General features: G+C 41.0%; 1 protein-coding gene across 1 annotated transcript in view; it reads right to left on the reverse strand.

Annotated features, from left to right (window-relative positions):
• Nucleotides 1-16,365, reverse strand: part of sf3b3 (splicing factor 3b, subunit 3) — a 33,279-nt gene extending 16,914 nt beyond the window's left edge. The window contains exons 1-19 of the mRNA XM_028585168.1: nucleotides 16,195-16,365; nucleotides 15,400-15,540; nucleotides 13,047-13,202; nucleotides 12,667-12,837; nucleotides 11,749-11,921; nucleotides 10,709-10,850; nucleotides 8,959-9,071; nucleotides 8,472-8,609; nucleotides 8,126-8,229; nucleotides 7,735-7,900; nucleotides 7,342-7,437; nucleotides 6,595-6,667; nucleotides 5,544-5,695; nucleotides 4,920-5,075; nucleotides 4,266-4,421; nucleotides 3,488-3,631; nucleotides 2,590-2,712; nucleotides 2,061-2,215; nucleotides 1,477-1,651 (exon numbers count right to left, since the gene is read on the reverse strand). Coding sequence (XP_028440969.1) covers nucleotides 1,477-1,651; nucleotides 2,061-2,215; nucleotides 2,590-2,712; nucleotides 3,488-3,631; nucleotides 4,266-4,421; nucleotides 4,920-5,075; nucleotides 5,544-5,695; nucleotides 6,595-6,667; nucleotides 7,342-7,437; nucleotides 7,735-7,900; nucleotides 8,126-8,229; nucleotides 8,472-8,609; nucleotides 8,959-9,071; nucleotides 10,709-10,850; nucleotides 11,749-11,921; nucleotides 12,667-12,837; nucleotides 13,047-13,202; nucleotides 15,400-15,469 — 2,463 coding nt within the window. The 5' untranslated portion in view covers nucleotides 15,470-15,540; nucleotides 16,195-16,365. The remainder of the gene's footprint in view (nucleotides 1-1,476; nucleotides 1,652-2,060; nucleotides 2,216-2,589; nucleotides 2,713-3,487; nucleotides 3,632-4,265; nucleotides 4,422-4,919; nucleotides 5,076-5,543; nucleotides 5,696-6,594; nucleotides 6,668-7,341; nucleotides 7,438-7,734; nucleotides 7,901-8,125; nucleotides 8,230-8,471; nucleotides 8,610-8,958; nucleotides 9,072-10,708; nucleotides 10,851-11,748; nucleotides 11,922-12,666; nucleotides 12,838-13,046; nucleotides 13,203-15,399; nucleotides 15,541-16,194) is intronic.
• Between the last annotated feature and the right edge of the window lie 792 nt (nucleotides 16,366-17,157).

Here is a 17,157-nt window from a genome sequence, read left to right on the forward strand (position 1 = left end):
TAGTTCTAGAAGTGTGCTGGAATTTGTGAAAAAAAAAAAACATTATCTTACCCAGTGTGACAAACAGTTTTGGTCACTTGAGGTGATTTTGTGAATGTACAAACCACATACACTTTTATCCGCTCCATTGTTTAATACAACAAATTTGCAATCTAAAAATCTATGTCTGTTGTTTAGTGACCAAGAGTTGGCTGTGGGAGGGGTAATGGCTCGTTTCACTGAATATGCAAAAGAGGCAAACGGAAGACGCCATTCATCAATCTACAGACAAACCGGCGGGTGAGTGAGGATTTAGTTCAATTAACTTTAACTTGAGTTTAGTAAACTGCTGTCTGTGTATCGGTCAGTTAGGGCTGGGCAATATATCGAAATGATATCGATATCATAATGGGAGACTAGATACCATCTTAGATTTTGAATGTTGTAATATGTCTTTTCCTGGTTTTAAAGGCTGCATTACTGTAAAGTAATATACTTTTCTAAAAATTACCAGTCTGTTCTAGCTGTTCTATTATTTTGCCTTTACCCACTTAGTCATTTTATCTACATTATTGATGATTATTTATTCTAAAATATCAACGTGTAAATATTTTGTAACAGCACCTATTGTCAACGCTACAATATTGTCGCAATGTCGATATCGAGGTATTTGGTAAAAACTATTGTGATATTGGATTTTCTTCATATCGCCCAGCCCGACACTCAGCCAGCCGCTATGCACTCTGCTTGCTGCTGACAGACGGCAGAGACGTTTACAGAAAATAGTTGCAGCTGAGTTGCTAGCCCTCACACGGTCAAACTTTCCATTTCGGTGCTGATAAGGTTAGATGATAGCTCAGGCCAGGCTCCAGGATGAAGTCAGGGAGGCCATGACATGTTTTTCTGTCTATTGATTTCAGTACCTGGGACAGTGCCGCACCTTGGCCTACGCACACGCACCCCCAGCCCCTCCCTCCCTCCCTTACCTCCTCAATCATTCTATCCACATTACTGGTGATTATTTATCTCAACTCTAATTGTGTAAATATTTTTTGAAAGCACCAATTGTCAACCCTACAATATCGCCACAACAATCGGTAGAGGTATTTGGTCAAAATTATTATGATATTTGATTTTTTCCAAATTGCTCAGCTCTAATTCGAATACTGGATTGGACGTAGATTACCATGGCAACGATCAAAGCTTCAAAGCATTCAGGTCAGCCCTAGTATAGTTTGATAGAACCAAACATGCTTCATAGGAAACTCACAGAATGATAGTGGACCACTTTTCAAAAAAAGGGAGAAAAGCAAAGTGTCGGCTACAAATGATCTAAGTCCTTTTTAAGCTTTAAACTGGAAGCATAATAATAATAATAATATAATAATAATAATCTTTCTGCTCTAATAAATGTAATACTGTCAGATACCAGGAGCAGAGTTCAGTTTTGCTAGTAGGATCATTACACTATAATTCGCCTGGCATTGCACTTCCTACCTCAGCCATTTGTTGCTTTCTCTGGGCTTTGGTTGCCTCAGTGTATGCATTGTGGTCCGTCTCGATCAAAATGAGGTTGTTGGTCTCCGGGTGGATTACAAATTTCCTGGGAGTGTACTGCAGAGGAAAGGCCACCTGGTTGAAGACGGCTCCTAATTTCTCCAAAGCCAAGATTCTGCCAGACAGATAATGAGAAGAAAAAGAGAAGGGAGAGACGGTTACAAATCATTTTTAACTTGAGGGGAGCTGCGAAGTTGGATCTATGCTTCTCCACTGAGCTGTTCTGCCTGTTCCAGACATTTAACTTGTTGACTGTAAGACCAACATCATGACAGAAGATGGAGGTGTAGTATAATAAGGAAATGTGATGCATTCATTATATAACACACATTTTTATTTACTGATGTGATACAGAGCAAAGGCTGGAAGGTTTGCACTTGAAATGGCTTTACTACCATTATCACAAATACAAAAGTACCACTAAACAGCCATTGCACAGCTGAAATAATTGGGTTTACATTTTCCACTATAAATTCATGGCTGAGGTTCATAATTACAATGTATGTGTATAACAGTATCCATACCTCAGTGTGTTGGTAGAAATGGCCACTATGCCCTCAGGGCACTGCTCCGAGGCAAAGCCAGATGCGTACTCCAGAGTCTCATATGACAGAGGGGTCAGATGGAAACGAGACTGGTACGAGTAGCTCAGCCAGGAGCGACTGGACATTGCCAGCACCTGTCAGTGAGAAGAGACACCGACAATTCCTGATTAATTACATGATTATTTGACGTTTTAAAAAGGAAACACCACCTAAATGGGGATTTTTGTCTTTATGGACTTGGCCTCAGACCATGGGAATAACATTTATGAATGTGGAAAACTGGCGTAGTTCCCCTTTAAAATGACAAAAACTACAAAGTCCTTAGAGCTTAAAATTTTAAGATTCCGTCCTTTGTCTGATTACCAGCTAAAAATAATTGTATTATCATACTTATGAGAGCAAACTGATGATGTATCATTTTGTAAATAAGTTGGTGTTATTTCAGCATTATTTGAAATAATTTGTGTGTGTATTAATTGTATATAAATGTTGAGTATGAGTTACATACAGCTTCCTGTCCCTGCATCCGGACTCTGAAGAGTTTGACAGGTCGCGAGCCCAGGTAGCGTGTTCTGGTATCTGACAGGTCACCGGTCACTGGATCCAGCACAGTCCTCAGCAGCACACCGTTCTGAGAAAGTGGACACACACACATTAGTTGAGGAGTTAATAAATAAATAAAAAAATGAAATCCGGCCGAAAAGTAGGACATATGGCGGGATTTCCGGCGGCAACTGAGCAATCTTGGAAGTGGAAGGTCGTGAATATAGGCTACTCTGTTTATAATATTTCAGCTGTGCTATCAAACATGCTGTCATTGTGCTAACAGAGTAAGGTTACCTTTACAACAGAGCTGCTTCACTACACTGGTTACATAATGTTTCATTACAGGGTTTTCTGTTCTTTTGTGTTTGTCGCTGTGTGCTTGTGGTTGAAAACGAATGTAAACAAAGCGGCGTGCCACAAATTCCATGAAGTAGGTGCCCCTTCGAGGCTAATGTTTGAAGCGCCCCTAGCGGACAGAACGTATAACAACCACCACACGCTGATAGTGGCATTGGCAATGCATAAGCCTAAGTAGTGTAGTAAATATTAATAATAAGCTGAAAATGAGCATTAAATATTCAAATATAATTCAAATATATCATAAAAAAAAATTCTAATGGTATTATAGAAGTAGATTAATGCCTCTTCATTGTTATGACCAAGTGTGCTTGTGTTACATGCATTTACTCTAAGACAGTAGTAGTAGATTAGATCTATCAGAGTTTTCCTCTTGGATCTATCACTAAGTAGTAGATCAATCTGAGCCGATGCAAACATTTAGTGTGGCTATATATGTCTTATGTGCGCATTTACAGGGGTGTGATTTAAAACCAATCAGTTAGGTGAATGAAAAAGAATACCTGAAGCCCTATGTTGAGGTAAAGGAAGCCGATGGTTCCCTTTTCTCCAAGTTCATCCTGTTTCTCGACCCCTCCCATCTCAACAATACACAGACTCTCTGGCTGGGCTGGCAAGGCCTGCATACTCAGCGGCTGCAGGCAGTCCTAAACGTGATAGAGATTGAGAGGGAAGACTATTTCAACGTACAGAAGGTTGCCAAAAACCAAAACAGTCTCACTTACACATATACACATGAATATGTAGTTTAGTTATAAGAGGTTCTCTCACTTTAATACATTAAGTGGTATGGACATTGGAAATCAACCTTTTACTTGCTTTGGTTAATTACAATTTTTTGGAACAATCAATAACCAGTGAATGTCTGTACCGATTCCACATTATTAAGTAGATAAGTGGTATTTACTGAAGCCGTCTGACGGAATTTCCATCCCACATTCGAGTGCACCTCTTTTTTTTTTACCTAAATATTAAGCTGCACCTCACGAGTCATAACTTAATCCTTGTTTGCAGCAAAATTGTCATATATTTTGAAAATAGGTTATATTATCATTCAATTAATTCTTTTTTTTTTTTCACTTGAAAAGGACAAACCACCACTAGCAAGACTGCTAAGTCTGAGGCAATAGTATGACTACAACAGTACTTCAACTGACAATAACATTACATTTCCACCCCCCCAACACACACAACATTTAATTGTAATGTGTCAGGGTGCTGGCTGTTGGTTTATGTGCCGATTGGTCTATTTCATTTACAAACTAGTGTTTCTTTTCATACCGAAGGGTCCAGGGAGATGATTCGTACGGTGTTGTCAACAAGTCCCACGGCCAGGAATCGAGAGCGTTGCTCGCCAGGTGGAACGTTGGCCAGGCTCATACAAACCACATCTGTAGACATCTCCTTTCGCTCTGTGTACTCATTAAGCTGGCCAGACTAGAGAGGAAGGAGACAAAGAGAGGAGCAGTATTACTACTACTGTCCTGTGTTTATTATGGTACCAGAGATTGATTTAGTTTGTCTTTAATATTCCTTTTGTCACATTTAAATGTGTCACTTTGTTCTGCAAATACAAATTATGTAAAGCTCAATGTTTCATTTTTGCAGAGCGTGTTGTAGACCTTACTTTAATTGTGCAGTTACATCTAAGGTGGTACTTTTGCAAATATTGAGTGTTTCATGTCTGTCACTAAATGAAGACATTCCGTTCACCGGTGTGAAAATGTTGTAAAAAAATAAAAAACGTATCCAACTCGGCATTTTGCAAAAACGGTTGAGTTCCAAAATGAAAAAGGAATTTTTGTTTGAGGTCTGCTGTAGTAGACACACCCTGAAATTCTTTTTGAGATTCCATTGATTCCATCTGTGACTTGTAAAAAAAATGAAGTTGAAGTTACATAAGATATGAAATACTGTAACTATCTACTTTCTTACCGGGTCCATCTCAAAGTAGACCAGCTCCCCTCCAGTGAGTGCAATAACAACCTGACGCTGGTTCACAGCGCAGCGGACAATGGTTTTTTTGCCAGGAGTCTTCCACTCATTCACACGCTTGTCAGCTCGGATGTGGCGAATACCGTCTGGGTACACCTGTATAGAGAAGCATAGAAGGAAAATGGGTTAGAAAGTAAGTAGTAGGATGGTGTAATTGTTGATTGCTTTATTATAATCTTATAAAATAGGTCTCAGTAAATAGGGGAGGGAAACCACTTGGCTGAATAAGGTTCAATAGAAAACTCTGCATCAAAACATTTGAATGGCATGAGAGCTATGGTGCTTGTAGCCTACTACTATAATGTACCACTTTCTCACACTTTGAAAAGATCCAATCCAGAGAAAGTTTCAGAGCGAGCGTGTCAACGTAACCATAAAAGCTCACTACAACTCAACTCCCACCACTGCGGCGTCCTCCTGCCTGCCCCGTACCTACTGACTACCTGCACACAGCGCAAGAGGAGAGGGAGAGACCCCGTGCTGTGGGCAGAACACGGCGCAAAAACGCTTAGGGGCTGCGCCTAGGCTTTATAATGGCAGGGAAAACCATGACATTGCACCCACCTGCACTAGGGCGTCTTCACCGAGCAGTGAGCAGGAGAGAGTAGGCGTCGTTCCCAGAAATCCAGAATCTGTCACTTCCTCTACAGTCTCCCCGATGGACAGAACCAGAGTAGCGTTCACGAAAGATACAATGATGTAGGCATCAAACTCATCTGATGAAAAAAAAGGTATAGAAAAACAAAGACAAAGAAGCACTGATTAGAAAAATAACGCTGATGGGAGTTGTGCTGAGGCTGAATGTGATGACTAAAGCAAGCAATGAGCAGAGATAGGCCTAATTTCCACTGCATGGTTTGGCTCAACATCATCTTAAATGCGTCATTGACTGTTGCTCCATGAATCCTTTCATTGGCACATAAACAGAGGAATATCTGCACTTTATCAAGTGACCACGCCGGGGATTTGTGGGCTGCCATATTTAACATCTGGGTCGAGCGTATAAAAAAGATTGCAGGTGCTATTGGCAGGAGCTTGACTAGGGGTTGTGCCGGTAACATGCAGTGGAAATGAGCCAATAGAGACCGCAAAGACAAACTCATGGTGAAGACACTACATCAGCCGGTTGGTTTTGTAGGAAATTAGCACTGGCCATTAAAAGCATAATTCACATTAATAAAGTAAAACTTGTAATACACACCTATTTTCGGTGACATTTATCTAAAAAAACCTTTAATGTGTTTCCCACAGTCAGTCCCACATCTGATTAAAGCCTTGCATGTTTATATTTATGACAATGGGAAAGTTGTTCAACCAGAGTAGAATTGAGCAGCATTGTTTAAATACAAGGCGTAGTACTATGTGTGATTTCACAGTTTAAACAAAGTGAAATTGATGTGACTAAATTGGTTTGCACTCGATACATAACATATGATGAATTATTACATTTAACAAAAGTAACATGAGCTGAAGATTCTTGTCCCGATGCACCATACAGACAAAAATACATCTCTACAGACTTTCAATGTAATGGTTTGAACCTGAACTGCAAAATGTAAATTTGCTTTAAGAGGAGGTTGGAAAAAAAAGGTGTCTGAAACAGGAAAAGCATTACCTTCCACATGTCTGCGTACTGTCCACACAGCGTTGGGGTTACCGGGCAGCTCAGACACAGCCATCTCGGATACCTGATCGAGACAGATAGGGAAGGAAGTAGAGAAAGCACAAAATACAAAAAAAAAGGAAGAAAAGAGGATTTAATGTGTATAAAATATCACATTTAATGCAATAATTAAAACAGCTTATCCTTACAGTAGGGATGGAACGTTTTGTGTAAAAAAAAAAAAAAAAAAAAAAAAAAAAAAATCCGAACTGTTGGGGCACGTATGGTCCAGTTTAGCATCACAGATTTCAGTCAAAAATGCTTGCTCAGAAAAAAAGCCTAGCACTGATAACCCAGTATAACTTCTCAGTTGGCACAGATGAGGTGCCAAGCGCAACTGTCAGTCAGTAGGGTTTGGTACCGAAACCCGGTTGAGCTCAGAACACCTAACTGGAGAAAAACCATCTTCTCTAAAAGCTCTGCTGCAGGTCTTGTAGGATCTGTACTGTACCAGAAATGCCTACCAACCACGCATACAACCAGTAATTGTTTGGTGCCATGACTGCAAGCAGCGAGTGACGAAAGCTTAAAGTGTTTGACGGTGTCTGATACGCAAACACCAGATTCTGTTTGTGCTGAAATCAGAGTGATTGACAGAATCTTCAGCTTTTATTCAGAGAAGAGACATGAACAAACTCATCACTTTTCAGCCAGCAGTGTCTTTGCCTACATGTTATGTTGTTAAGTGCATGTGTGTACCTCCAATCCATGTCTAAGGACCCTCAGAGTTGACCGGGGTCCTCGTCCACAGGCAACATACAACTGTGGTGTATCTTCATTGGCCAAATCAGCAATCTGTTCAAAACATAAAAGGAGGAGTAGACCGTGAGACGGCAAAAAGAAATCAAATTTAAAAAAAAACTTTATTACAGCAATACTGCTCCCAGGTATATGGGAGGCCCAGGTGTTTGGCCACAGGTGCATGCAAACACACACACACACACACACACACACACACACACACACACACACACACACACACACACACACACACACACACACACACACACACACACACACACACACACACACACACACACACACACACACACACACACACACACACACACACACACACACACACACACTGACCTGACAGGACATGATGGGTGATAAGTTCTCCTGTTCGTCCACCAGCACAAGATTTTTGAGGGGGCGGGGTTGGAAGAAGAAGGTGTCTCCCTCTTCCAGTGGCATTGCAGAGGAGAACTCAGGCTCCTCGTCATCATCACCCAAGTGGGCGATCTGGTAAAGGTAACTAAGGGAAACAAAGTAGGTAGAACTCCATGAGAAAAAAATAAAAGAACAACAGAAATAAAAGCAGGCAGGAATTCTGAGCAGGGCTTTGGAGATATTTTTACACCAATTGAAGCCCAGAAAGAAACGTACAAAATGGTTGAACGTTGTATTCCTTCAAATAGAAATTACAAATACAAAATAACATAAAGGAGGGAAGAAGATTTGATGCTGACAAATGACTTACTGGTTTCCAAATTCTGAAGACACAAACAAGAAGCCCGTCTTCAGGACACACATGGCTGTTGCCACAGGGATCGTGTCAAAGTATTTCAGCCTGATTTCTGTGACCTGTGAAACAACACAGACCCCTTTTAAATATACAATTTCGTACTATGACATTAAGTTGATAAAAAATCCACGTAACATTAACCAACGCATGGCTGCTTTTCTGTTTTACATTAGAACTGGGTGCCAGTATTACCAGTACGCAGCATTGTTCCAATGTGAACTTAAAGAATTGTCATGTCGCATAAAGACAATAAGACAGAGGCAGGACCCTCCACCTAGCTTTTAGTTCAGTTTTTGCTCACCATTTCTTCATCCGTTTCCAGGGTAACCTTAAAGATGTCTCCCTGCTCAGTTTGGGCCAGGAAGAAGAACATGGACTTGGTCTTGTGAGTGGCTGAGCAGACAAATATCATGCCACGCTCCGGGTCATCCAGGTCATTCTGCAGGATGGGATAGATGAGGAAAGGGAGCAGTATTAACATAAAGGTGCAGAAAAAAAAAAAAAAAAAAGTGACTGGGTGTAATGAGTAATTGTAACGCAGCTTCCAAATAAAAAAAAAAAAAAAAAAAAACACTTCCATTTGAAATCATAGTACTGGATTAAAACATTTATGCTCATTAAATTATAGCTTAAATCCTTACAGTCAAGAAAAGTGTCACATTTTGTTGCCATGCTCGTAGGAAGCTGGAGTTAGAGACACTCAGAAAGCCAGCGTGGGAAGTGTGTGGTGAAGTTGACTGTGTGAAAGCTTTGTTGTTCCATGCTGTATTTCTGTATCAAGGACTTACCCTGCGCCGTGGGATGGGACAGCGAATGTCAGGCTGGTCTCCAAAATTCTTGTAAGTGATGTAGTTTTCAGAGCAGATCAGAACGCCACTCGGCCCATCTGCACCACCAGGAACTAGACAGAGAGGAGCGTTTAATGGGATGTTTTTTTTTTTTAATTAAGACTGCAGTGAAAGGAGTTGCTATCCAAACGCGAGATGGGTTCTTGTTTTCCAAACCAAGGTGCCCCCTTTCTACTTTATCTTGCTCTTCATTGTGTGTTTCTGCGTTGGTAAACTTGTGATCAGAGGTGTTAATCTTTCTCCATTGTTAGTCAGAGAAGAGACATGACAAACTCATCATATCAACAACACTTTGATGTGGGTAATTATTAGGGGTGCACCGATCCGATATTTGGATCGGGTATCGGCCCCGATATTGACAAAATAGCTGGATCGGAAAAATTAACAGATCCACGTGCCGATCCAGTTTTTTTTTTCTTCACTCCGTCGCAGCACCGGGGCCCCTGTTAACGGCGTAGCCTTTTCACTCATGGTAGTAACTTTATAACACAACAATTAATAACCCACTAACTCTCTTTAAAAGGATAAAACACCATAGCATATAACAATTTGAGACAAACAGTTTCTAACACTAATAATTTTACATTTACAAATGTAGCTACACCGCCGAATGGCATGCTGGGTAACATTACAGCTGCTAGCCTAGCTAGCCAGGTAGCATAACAGTCTGTTAAGCTGGGAGAGGCTCCAGTCGCTACTGCACATTCAAGAACCGAGAAGAAAGTTAGCTAGAGCAGTGGTTCCCAACCTGGGGTCCGGGCACCCCCAGGGGGGGCGGCAAAGATCACAGGGGGGGCGCGAGTCTTTATCTGGTTTGAGGTTGAGGTAAAAAAAAATGTTTTGCACATGTTAAACAAATTATAATACACTAGAATATATAATGTATACAAAAGTCTGTATGAAAACTATATATTTTGTTGTATCCTCAATTTTCCTGCCGCCACGGCATCACAATCTTATGAATGAAACATGCCGGAGAAACAGTGCTGATAACTCCTCTGTATCAAAAAAGAAAGAGAGGCTCTATCTCGAGAGTTACCTCAACTTCGGTTTCGGGTGGGGGGGCTCAGCTTTTCTTAGACATGAGTAGGGGGGGCGCCAAGGAAAAAAGGTTGGGAACCACTGAGCTAGAGGATGAAGAAAGACACCAGAACAACGTGTGTGCTCAAGAGAGGAGCCGTCTGTTGTTCCCAAGTTTTTTGTTTCTAATAAATCGGACATAATTTAGCCACTGTTGTTGCCCGTCGCTCTAACGTTACTCGGCCGTGCTAACGTTACTGTGATAATGTTAGACCTGTCAAGCGTGCAGCGGAGCAACGTACATGTCATTTAGCTGACGCGTTTATCCAAAGCGACTTACAATTGCTATACATGTCAGAGCACGCCTCCGGAGCAACTATGGGTTAAGTGCCTTGCTCAGGGACACATTGGTTGATGTATCGCAGTGGGAATCGAACCCAGGTCTCCCACACCAAAGGCATGTCTCATATCCACTGCACCATCACCACCCAAATACACTGTCAAAACACAATGAGTATCTTGACATACCAGCCTCTGCTCTGCTCCGCTTTTGACAGTCTCCAACCAGTGAGTGAAAGCTGTGTGCTTGCCAGTTTTTGTTCCCGACAACTACCTGAGCAACTAAGAATTGATGCCTGCAACTATTGTCCCACCCTTGGAGTGTGCTTACCAGTGATGAGGAAATTCCCATGCTCTTCCAAAGCCTCACTGTACTTGCGGACCACGTGATTCAAGCCGAGGTCCAGCTCGTAAAAGGTGAGCGTCTGTTGCGTGTTGGCGGCAGCTTCTCCTGTCGGGTCATTGTCGGCTTCCTGGAAAGAGCCAAGTGTCAACAAATAGGATCAGAGGTTTTCAAAACGAGTCTCATGTTAGGTACAGCATAGCCGAAGGCCGGCTGCACACTGGCTGCGTGGCGTGAGCGTGTCAGCTGCCTGGCGTGTCCGTATTTATTTCGGCTCCCATGTTAACAGGTTAGAGCTTGCACACTGCCTGCATGACACGCACGTCTCAGGCGCGGCTCAAAAACGGGTAAATAGAACAAACGCCTATTTTTCACGTGACACACAAGCGTGTTGGAAGCGTTTCCAGGCAAAATAGAATAGGAAAAGTTGTTTGTCATTTTGACACAAATGTATATTAATAAATGACATTTTCATGTTTGAAAGTCTCTAAGTTTTGAGATAAATGCAGATATACTTATCGATTTTCAAATACTGCACCTGTCAATACAGAACAAAATATTTTGTAGCCTATTTGCCGTCAATACTGCCAACGTTGTCTTTGCTGTAATCAAATCAGTATATATTTATGTTTAACATGAAGTATACTACTGCTGCTTGTGTGCAGACAAGGCTAGCAGCAGCAGCGCCGCGTCCCCGACATGTTTCTGGTGTGTAAAGACACGCAGCCGCCAGGCAACAGAAACGCCACGCTCACACCACGCAGCCAGTGTGTAGCCGGCCTAAGACACGATGGGAGTGGTGGCAACTTTAAACTAATTAAACAAACGGTAAAAAAAAAAATATATATATGCTTACAGCATCAGGTTTGACAACATTTGTTACCTATAGTGCTTGAAAATGTTACTTAATGTGCTGAGATCAGAGAGGTTAAATCTTTCTCCAGTGATAGTCAGAGAAGAGACATGACAAACTCATCACATCTCCGACACAAGCCACTGTGCATCGTCTTAAAAAGGCATAACCTTACCTCATAGTCCATTTCGAGGCAGGCAAACATGGGATTTTCAAAGCCGACATCGACTCCCACTACATGGTAGACCAACGTGTTTGCTTTATGGGCTTCCAGTGGAGAGGAGATGGTCAATCTTGCAGCTGCATCTCTGTTCAGAATATAAACCAGCTTCTGTTTCTCTATGGCTCCTAAACCGGGACAAAATGCATTCAAAATACTTAAATTTCATCTCACTTGTGGTAATGTCATTTTAATATACATGGCTGTCCTTTAAGTATAAAACATTTAAAGGATACAATATACATAATATATTAATAATAGACTTTTTTTATGATTGCATCATCATTCTTAGGAATTCTGGAAAGGCCTAATGCAGTCTGCAATAAATCCTACCTTCATATTTTTAAAATTTACAGCAAAACAATTACTCAAACTGTACCTGCACTAATATCCAAATTCACTTTAGCAACATTAGCACATCAAAGTGGGTTGCAACAAATACACATTAGTCTTCAACCCTTTCTTAAGGTCCACATGCCTCTACTTACAATTCCTGTTTCTGTAAAAGAAAAACAGAGACCCAGCCCAATACAAAATATTTGTAATGAATAATTAAAAGTACTTAATGTTAAGCACGTCTTAGCGCAATTAAAAAATGTTGTGTATTCAGAGTGTACTAAACTGCACTACATACAATAAACTGTTTCTAACGTATGTAAGAAAAAGGCATTGGACAAAAGATCAAAGTAAGGGCGCACGGGTAGCTCGGTTGGTGGAGCGGGCGCCCATTTATAGAGGTTTACCCCCCCACAAAAAAAGATCAGAGTAAAATGGCAAAAATGTTATGGTGTTCTGGAGGTGTACGAACGTCGGACGTCATCAGTTTTTCGGGGCAACTGGATTCATACAACCATTTCAACTCTTTGACATTACCTATCATAACAGCTCTGCCTTTTGGGTCGACGGCAAGGAACTGTCCGGGGACGATGCGCCGGCAGCCGCTCTTTCCAAACGTTTCCTGATGGATCTTCTCAAACATGTTTTTGGATGGATGATATTCCAGGATGACAATACGGCCACTGTCACTTCCAACAACAATGTAGTCTATAAACATACAAGGACATAGGAAAATTGTGGTTAAACACAGGCTCTCAGGGAAACCTTTCCCCCAGGAATGTGAAACCAGTAGCTAACTCTGCACGCACTCTTTCATTATTTTATGAAAGTCAATCATCTGAGGGGAACGTACGTTTAGAAAGGTGTCTTTAACTATATCATCCATGTTTGTAGTGCATGCACCCTTGGCTACGTACCTTTGGTTCCTCCAGTGAGTCTGAATGCCATCAGGGACCTAACGATGCCAAACACCTCCACTGTAAGCAGAGTGTGCACCTTTCCTGTGTTGGCATCTGGCCGCAATAATTCCAAGATCTTTCCCCTGGAAACGACAATCTCCTGCATCTTGGTTCCTAACGAGACACAAACATCTCTTTTTAGCATTGAGCACATGTCAGCTATCAACTGAAAAGAAACATTGTATATATATTTTTTTTCTCAGATAGGTGTATTATGGTTCAACGCCAGCAATGGAATGCTTTATATTTAAACAGGATTTTTAACATAAAATCTGCCCCCCTTTCACAGAAATAAAAGTGTAGTCAGAATGTATTTCTGAGTTAAGAACGGTTATATTATTACATTTAAAAATACATTTTTCAGCAAACTAAAGTGAGTATATAATTTTCTATAAGTTTCTTCAGTTGTGCATTTTACAAATCAAACTTTATATCATAACGTTAATCATTTTAATCCCACGAAAAAAAACAATACTGGGGTTTTTTTGCGTTATATTCATAGGTTTTGCATTCTCTCTCCTGATTTAGGTTAGAGAAAAGCCATGATGAACATGATAAAAACTCACAATCACACGTGCATCTGATAAATAGACCCAACATACAAACACAAATGGAACACAAAAGCTTGCATTTGGATAGGCATAGAGAATAGGTACAGAATGCTGGCCAGGCCAATTACTAGGGGTGGGGGGAATAATTGAGCATTAGATGCATCGTGATTCTGTCTTGAAAGATTAAGGCTCGATGCAGAAAGTAAATGATTGGAAATTTAACGACGGCATCGCCCGAATGTGTGAATTAACAGAACGAGACAAAAACAGAAAGGAAAGCAAATCGTTCTCCCCACAGCGCTCAGGCAGCCTCCTGCTGCAGATTTGGATCGTGCAAAAGTGTTAATTGCTGTGCATATATGCAACTGCACTGTACGTCGTAGAGAATACAGGAGTGAAGCACGTGGTCAAAGTGCTTGAGCAGCGCTACAATTTGCCTTCATATGCACATAACTGGTTTTCATTCCCAACTCGTCACATAAGGACGCTTGGTCAGGACCCTTTGGCGTCATGGCCTGGTGTATTTTAATCAGTCCGATGTGCCTGTCCTGTATTAACAAGCGCACGCTGCAGATCAGAAATTATCAATGGGTCAGTCTTATCATAGAGCTTTACGGATTTATTTTTTATTATTGACAATATGCCAGTATTTGAGTGCCCTAACTCTTACAGCAAGAATGATGGCCAATGAGCCATCATTGAATGTTACATTTTTCTGTACATGTGAGTAGATATCATTTTTGCATTTACAGTCCTAATGCAAGTTGTGTCAAATTACACTAAACGATAATGGAAGTAAATGAATCTGTTTATTTTAATTAGGGATTATCATAACACTATGTTTCAAAAGTAGCAAGTAATCAGACAGCCAGAAAAAAAAGAATCATGTAGAGAAAAAAAAAAAAAGTGATGCATCAATAACCATATCATCTCATCGTAGCCCTCTGAATCGGATTTGAATCGTGAGGTGCCTAAAGATTCCAACCCTTACCAATTACCCTAACAGACAGAAGGACAATGAACTAAGAACCATTTTATAAAATGCAAAAAGACCAGGTCTACGTTACACAGATTACAATACATTTATTTAGCACAAAATTCTATCTCAAGCAACTTTTTCCACATGTAGGCTACACACAGCTTATGCAATTTCAGGCTAGGTGTTTTGCTCAAGGACACTTTGCCATGTGGAAAGAAGATGCCAGGTATCGTAACACCAGGCACCAGCCTCCCAATTAATGGACATTGGTTTCTTACACCTGAGTTACAGCCACCCCACAATTAGGGCTGCACGATATTTAAGGAAATATCTAATTGCAATTATTTTGACTGCGATATGATTCACGGTATTGGAGGGAATGATCATTTGTGTATCATTATTCTCATTTTCATTGAAAAATATATTAAAAAACATGATTGAAGTGTGATTATTTTGCGAGGATCTGTACCAAACAAAGATTTTTTTCCTTTCGTCTGTAGGATACGATTTGTAGGCCGGGACATCTCTGCAGCACCACAATACTTCATGGTTTGACACATATTTTGCCTTTAACAATTTGGATATTGCACTAGTTCATATTGCGATTCCGATTAATTGTTCAGCCCTACCCACAATGCACTCTGACCATCCAATTCCCAAGCAGTGGTCTTACCCCCTACTCTAGCTTTAAACACATTTGACAAAAGAGGTAGAAAATAGCCAGACAGACTAATGATAAACCAAATTAAACAAGAAAAGATGAAACAGGCAGCGATCTCACCTGAGAAGTTTCCATGGATGGCATGACTGATGCCCGTGGCACGCTGTAGGGTGATGTTGTAAAGAAACATGGCTCCCTTTCTGTGGCTTCCCCACAAAGTTCTTCAGGGGCTATGAACGGAGCACTTAGCCCAGCTCAAAACTGTAGAGAAATAATGGAAAACAAAGAAAGATGTATGAACAGTAACATCTCGGTTAGTAATATGAACAGTTTATTCACCACGACCAGTCTTTCAAATGTTTCCGTGCCCAACGGTGGGTTGTAATAATAAGAGGGATATTCAAACTGAACCGAGCTGCACTGTTAAGGAAGTAGCACTGTGGTCAAAATAGTTAACGTTACCTTCCAAAAACAAATAAACTCCTCGCAACATAGCCATTAAGAGTTAGGGTTAACATGCTGGCTGGACACACAAACGTAACTTGTGGTGTAGTTTACGTGACAATAACCGACGAACATTGCTAACGTTAGCTTAGCAGTTAGAAGACGTCCAAATAACCAATAATTACGTGTGTTGCAAACTTAGCTCCTTTGTTGCAAAGCCATGGTCGCACAACGTTACTTATCCTTAGCTTTGACAATTCAAGTTGGTCAAAACTGAGCACAGTTAGCCTATACAGCTCACTTAGTGACTTTTATTCTGCGGACTGTGAGCCCATTCATAGAAAGCGCCACTTTTGCCGGACGCTATCCCATTTTTCCGTGCTCTATTACTTAAGCCCGTGCACAGTTTACATGCATACAACGTTCATTTGATTACGAAGAAGATGTAGATTTGTACAATAAAATATTTACCGGTGTGTTAGATAAGATGATTCTGATTTCAGATGGATAACGTTTCATTTACACAAACAATCTCCATGGAACTCCGTGAAGCCAACGATCAGACGCCGTTGGTGGGTCCTTCGTCAATACGCCGTCATGTGAGGTGACCGACACAGTGCCTGACAGAAATCTGACACATACTGTAGTAGCGCCCAATCTCCAGCAGATGTCGACAAAGACCTAAATAACGGTTATACATAGGCTACATGCGCTCTCTCATTTTCTCTCTCTTTCATTCTCTCTCTCTCTCTCTCTCTCTCTCTCTCTCTCTCTCTCTCTCTCTCAGTGTATGCAATGCAGTGTATTGTACGCACATACGCGTACACACATGCGCGCACGCGCACACAAACACACACACACACACACACACACACACCATTATAGTAGTGCAAAGTAAAGTGTAATCACTTTTTTACTGCATGGCTGGCCTTACTTATGTTTGGATTGGATGTACTCTAGACTGCAGTCATTTTGACATTACTTAATATCAGCTCTGATGGATTATCAGTTCCATGGGCCATTTAATGTGCTCAGGTGAACCAGAAAAGGAAAACTGAGCAGAAGTATTTTGGCAACCTGGTTTCTTTTTCTTTTTTGTGTTGTGAGTGAACATGTCTATGTATCCCATTTTAAGAGTTTGGTTTTTGATTTTCAACCCAATTTAACAGTCCCTGATAATGCAGTAAACTACAGTAGCCTACTTGTAAAAACTACACATTCCCAAATGTTTTGCATGCATCAGGACTGCAGAGGGGGAGCGGATGAGCGGACGACAACGACATCATTACCACAACATAGCCCAGAGATGGGTGTCTCTGTCCAGAAAATATAATGAGGATGAAGAGAGTCCAAGTGGGTTTGTTTGATTGGTGTGTGGATCAGAGAGGCAGTGGTTAGTTTCTCAGCCAAATCAGTGCAACCCATAATTAGAGT

This window comes from Perca flavescens, chromosome 8 (assembly GCF_004354835.1).
Source record: "Perca flavescens isolate YP-PL-M2 chromosome 8, PFLA_1.0, whole genome shotgun sequence".
NCBI classification, from domain to species: Eukaryota; Metazoa; Chordata; class Actinopteri; order Perciformes; family Percidae; genus Perca; species Perca flavescens.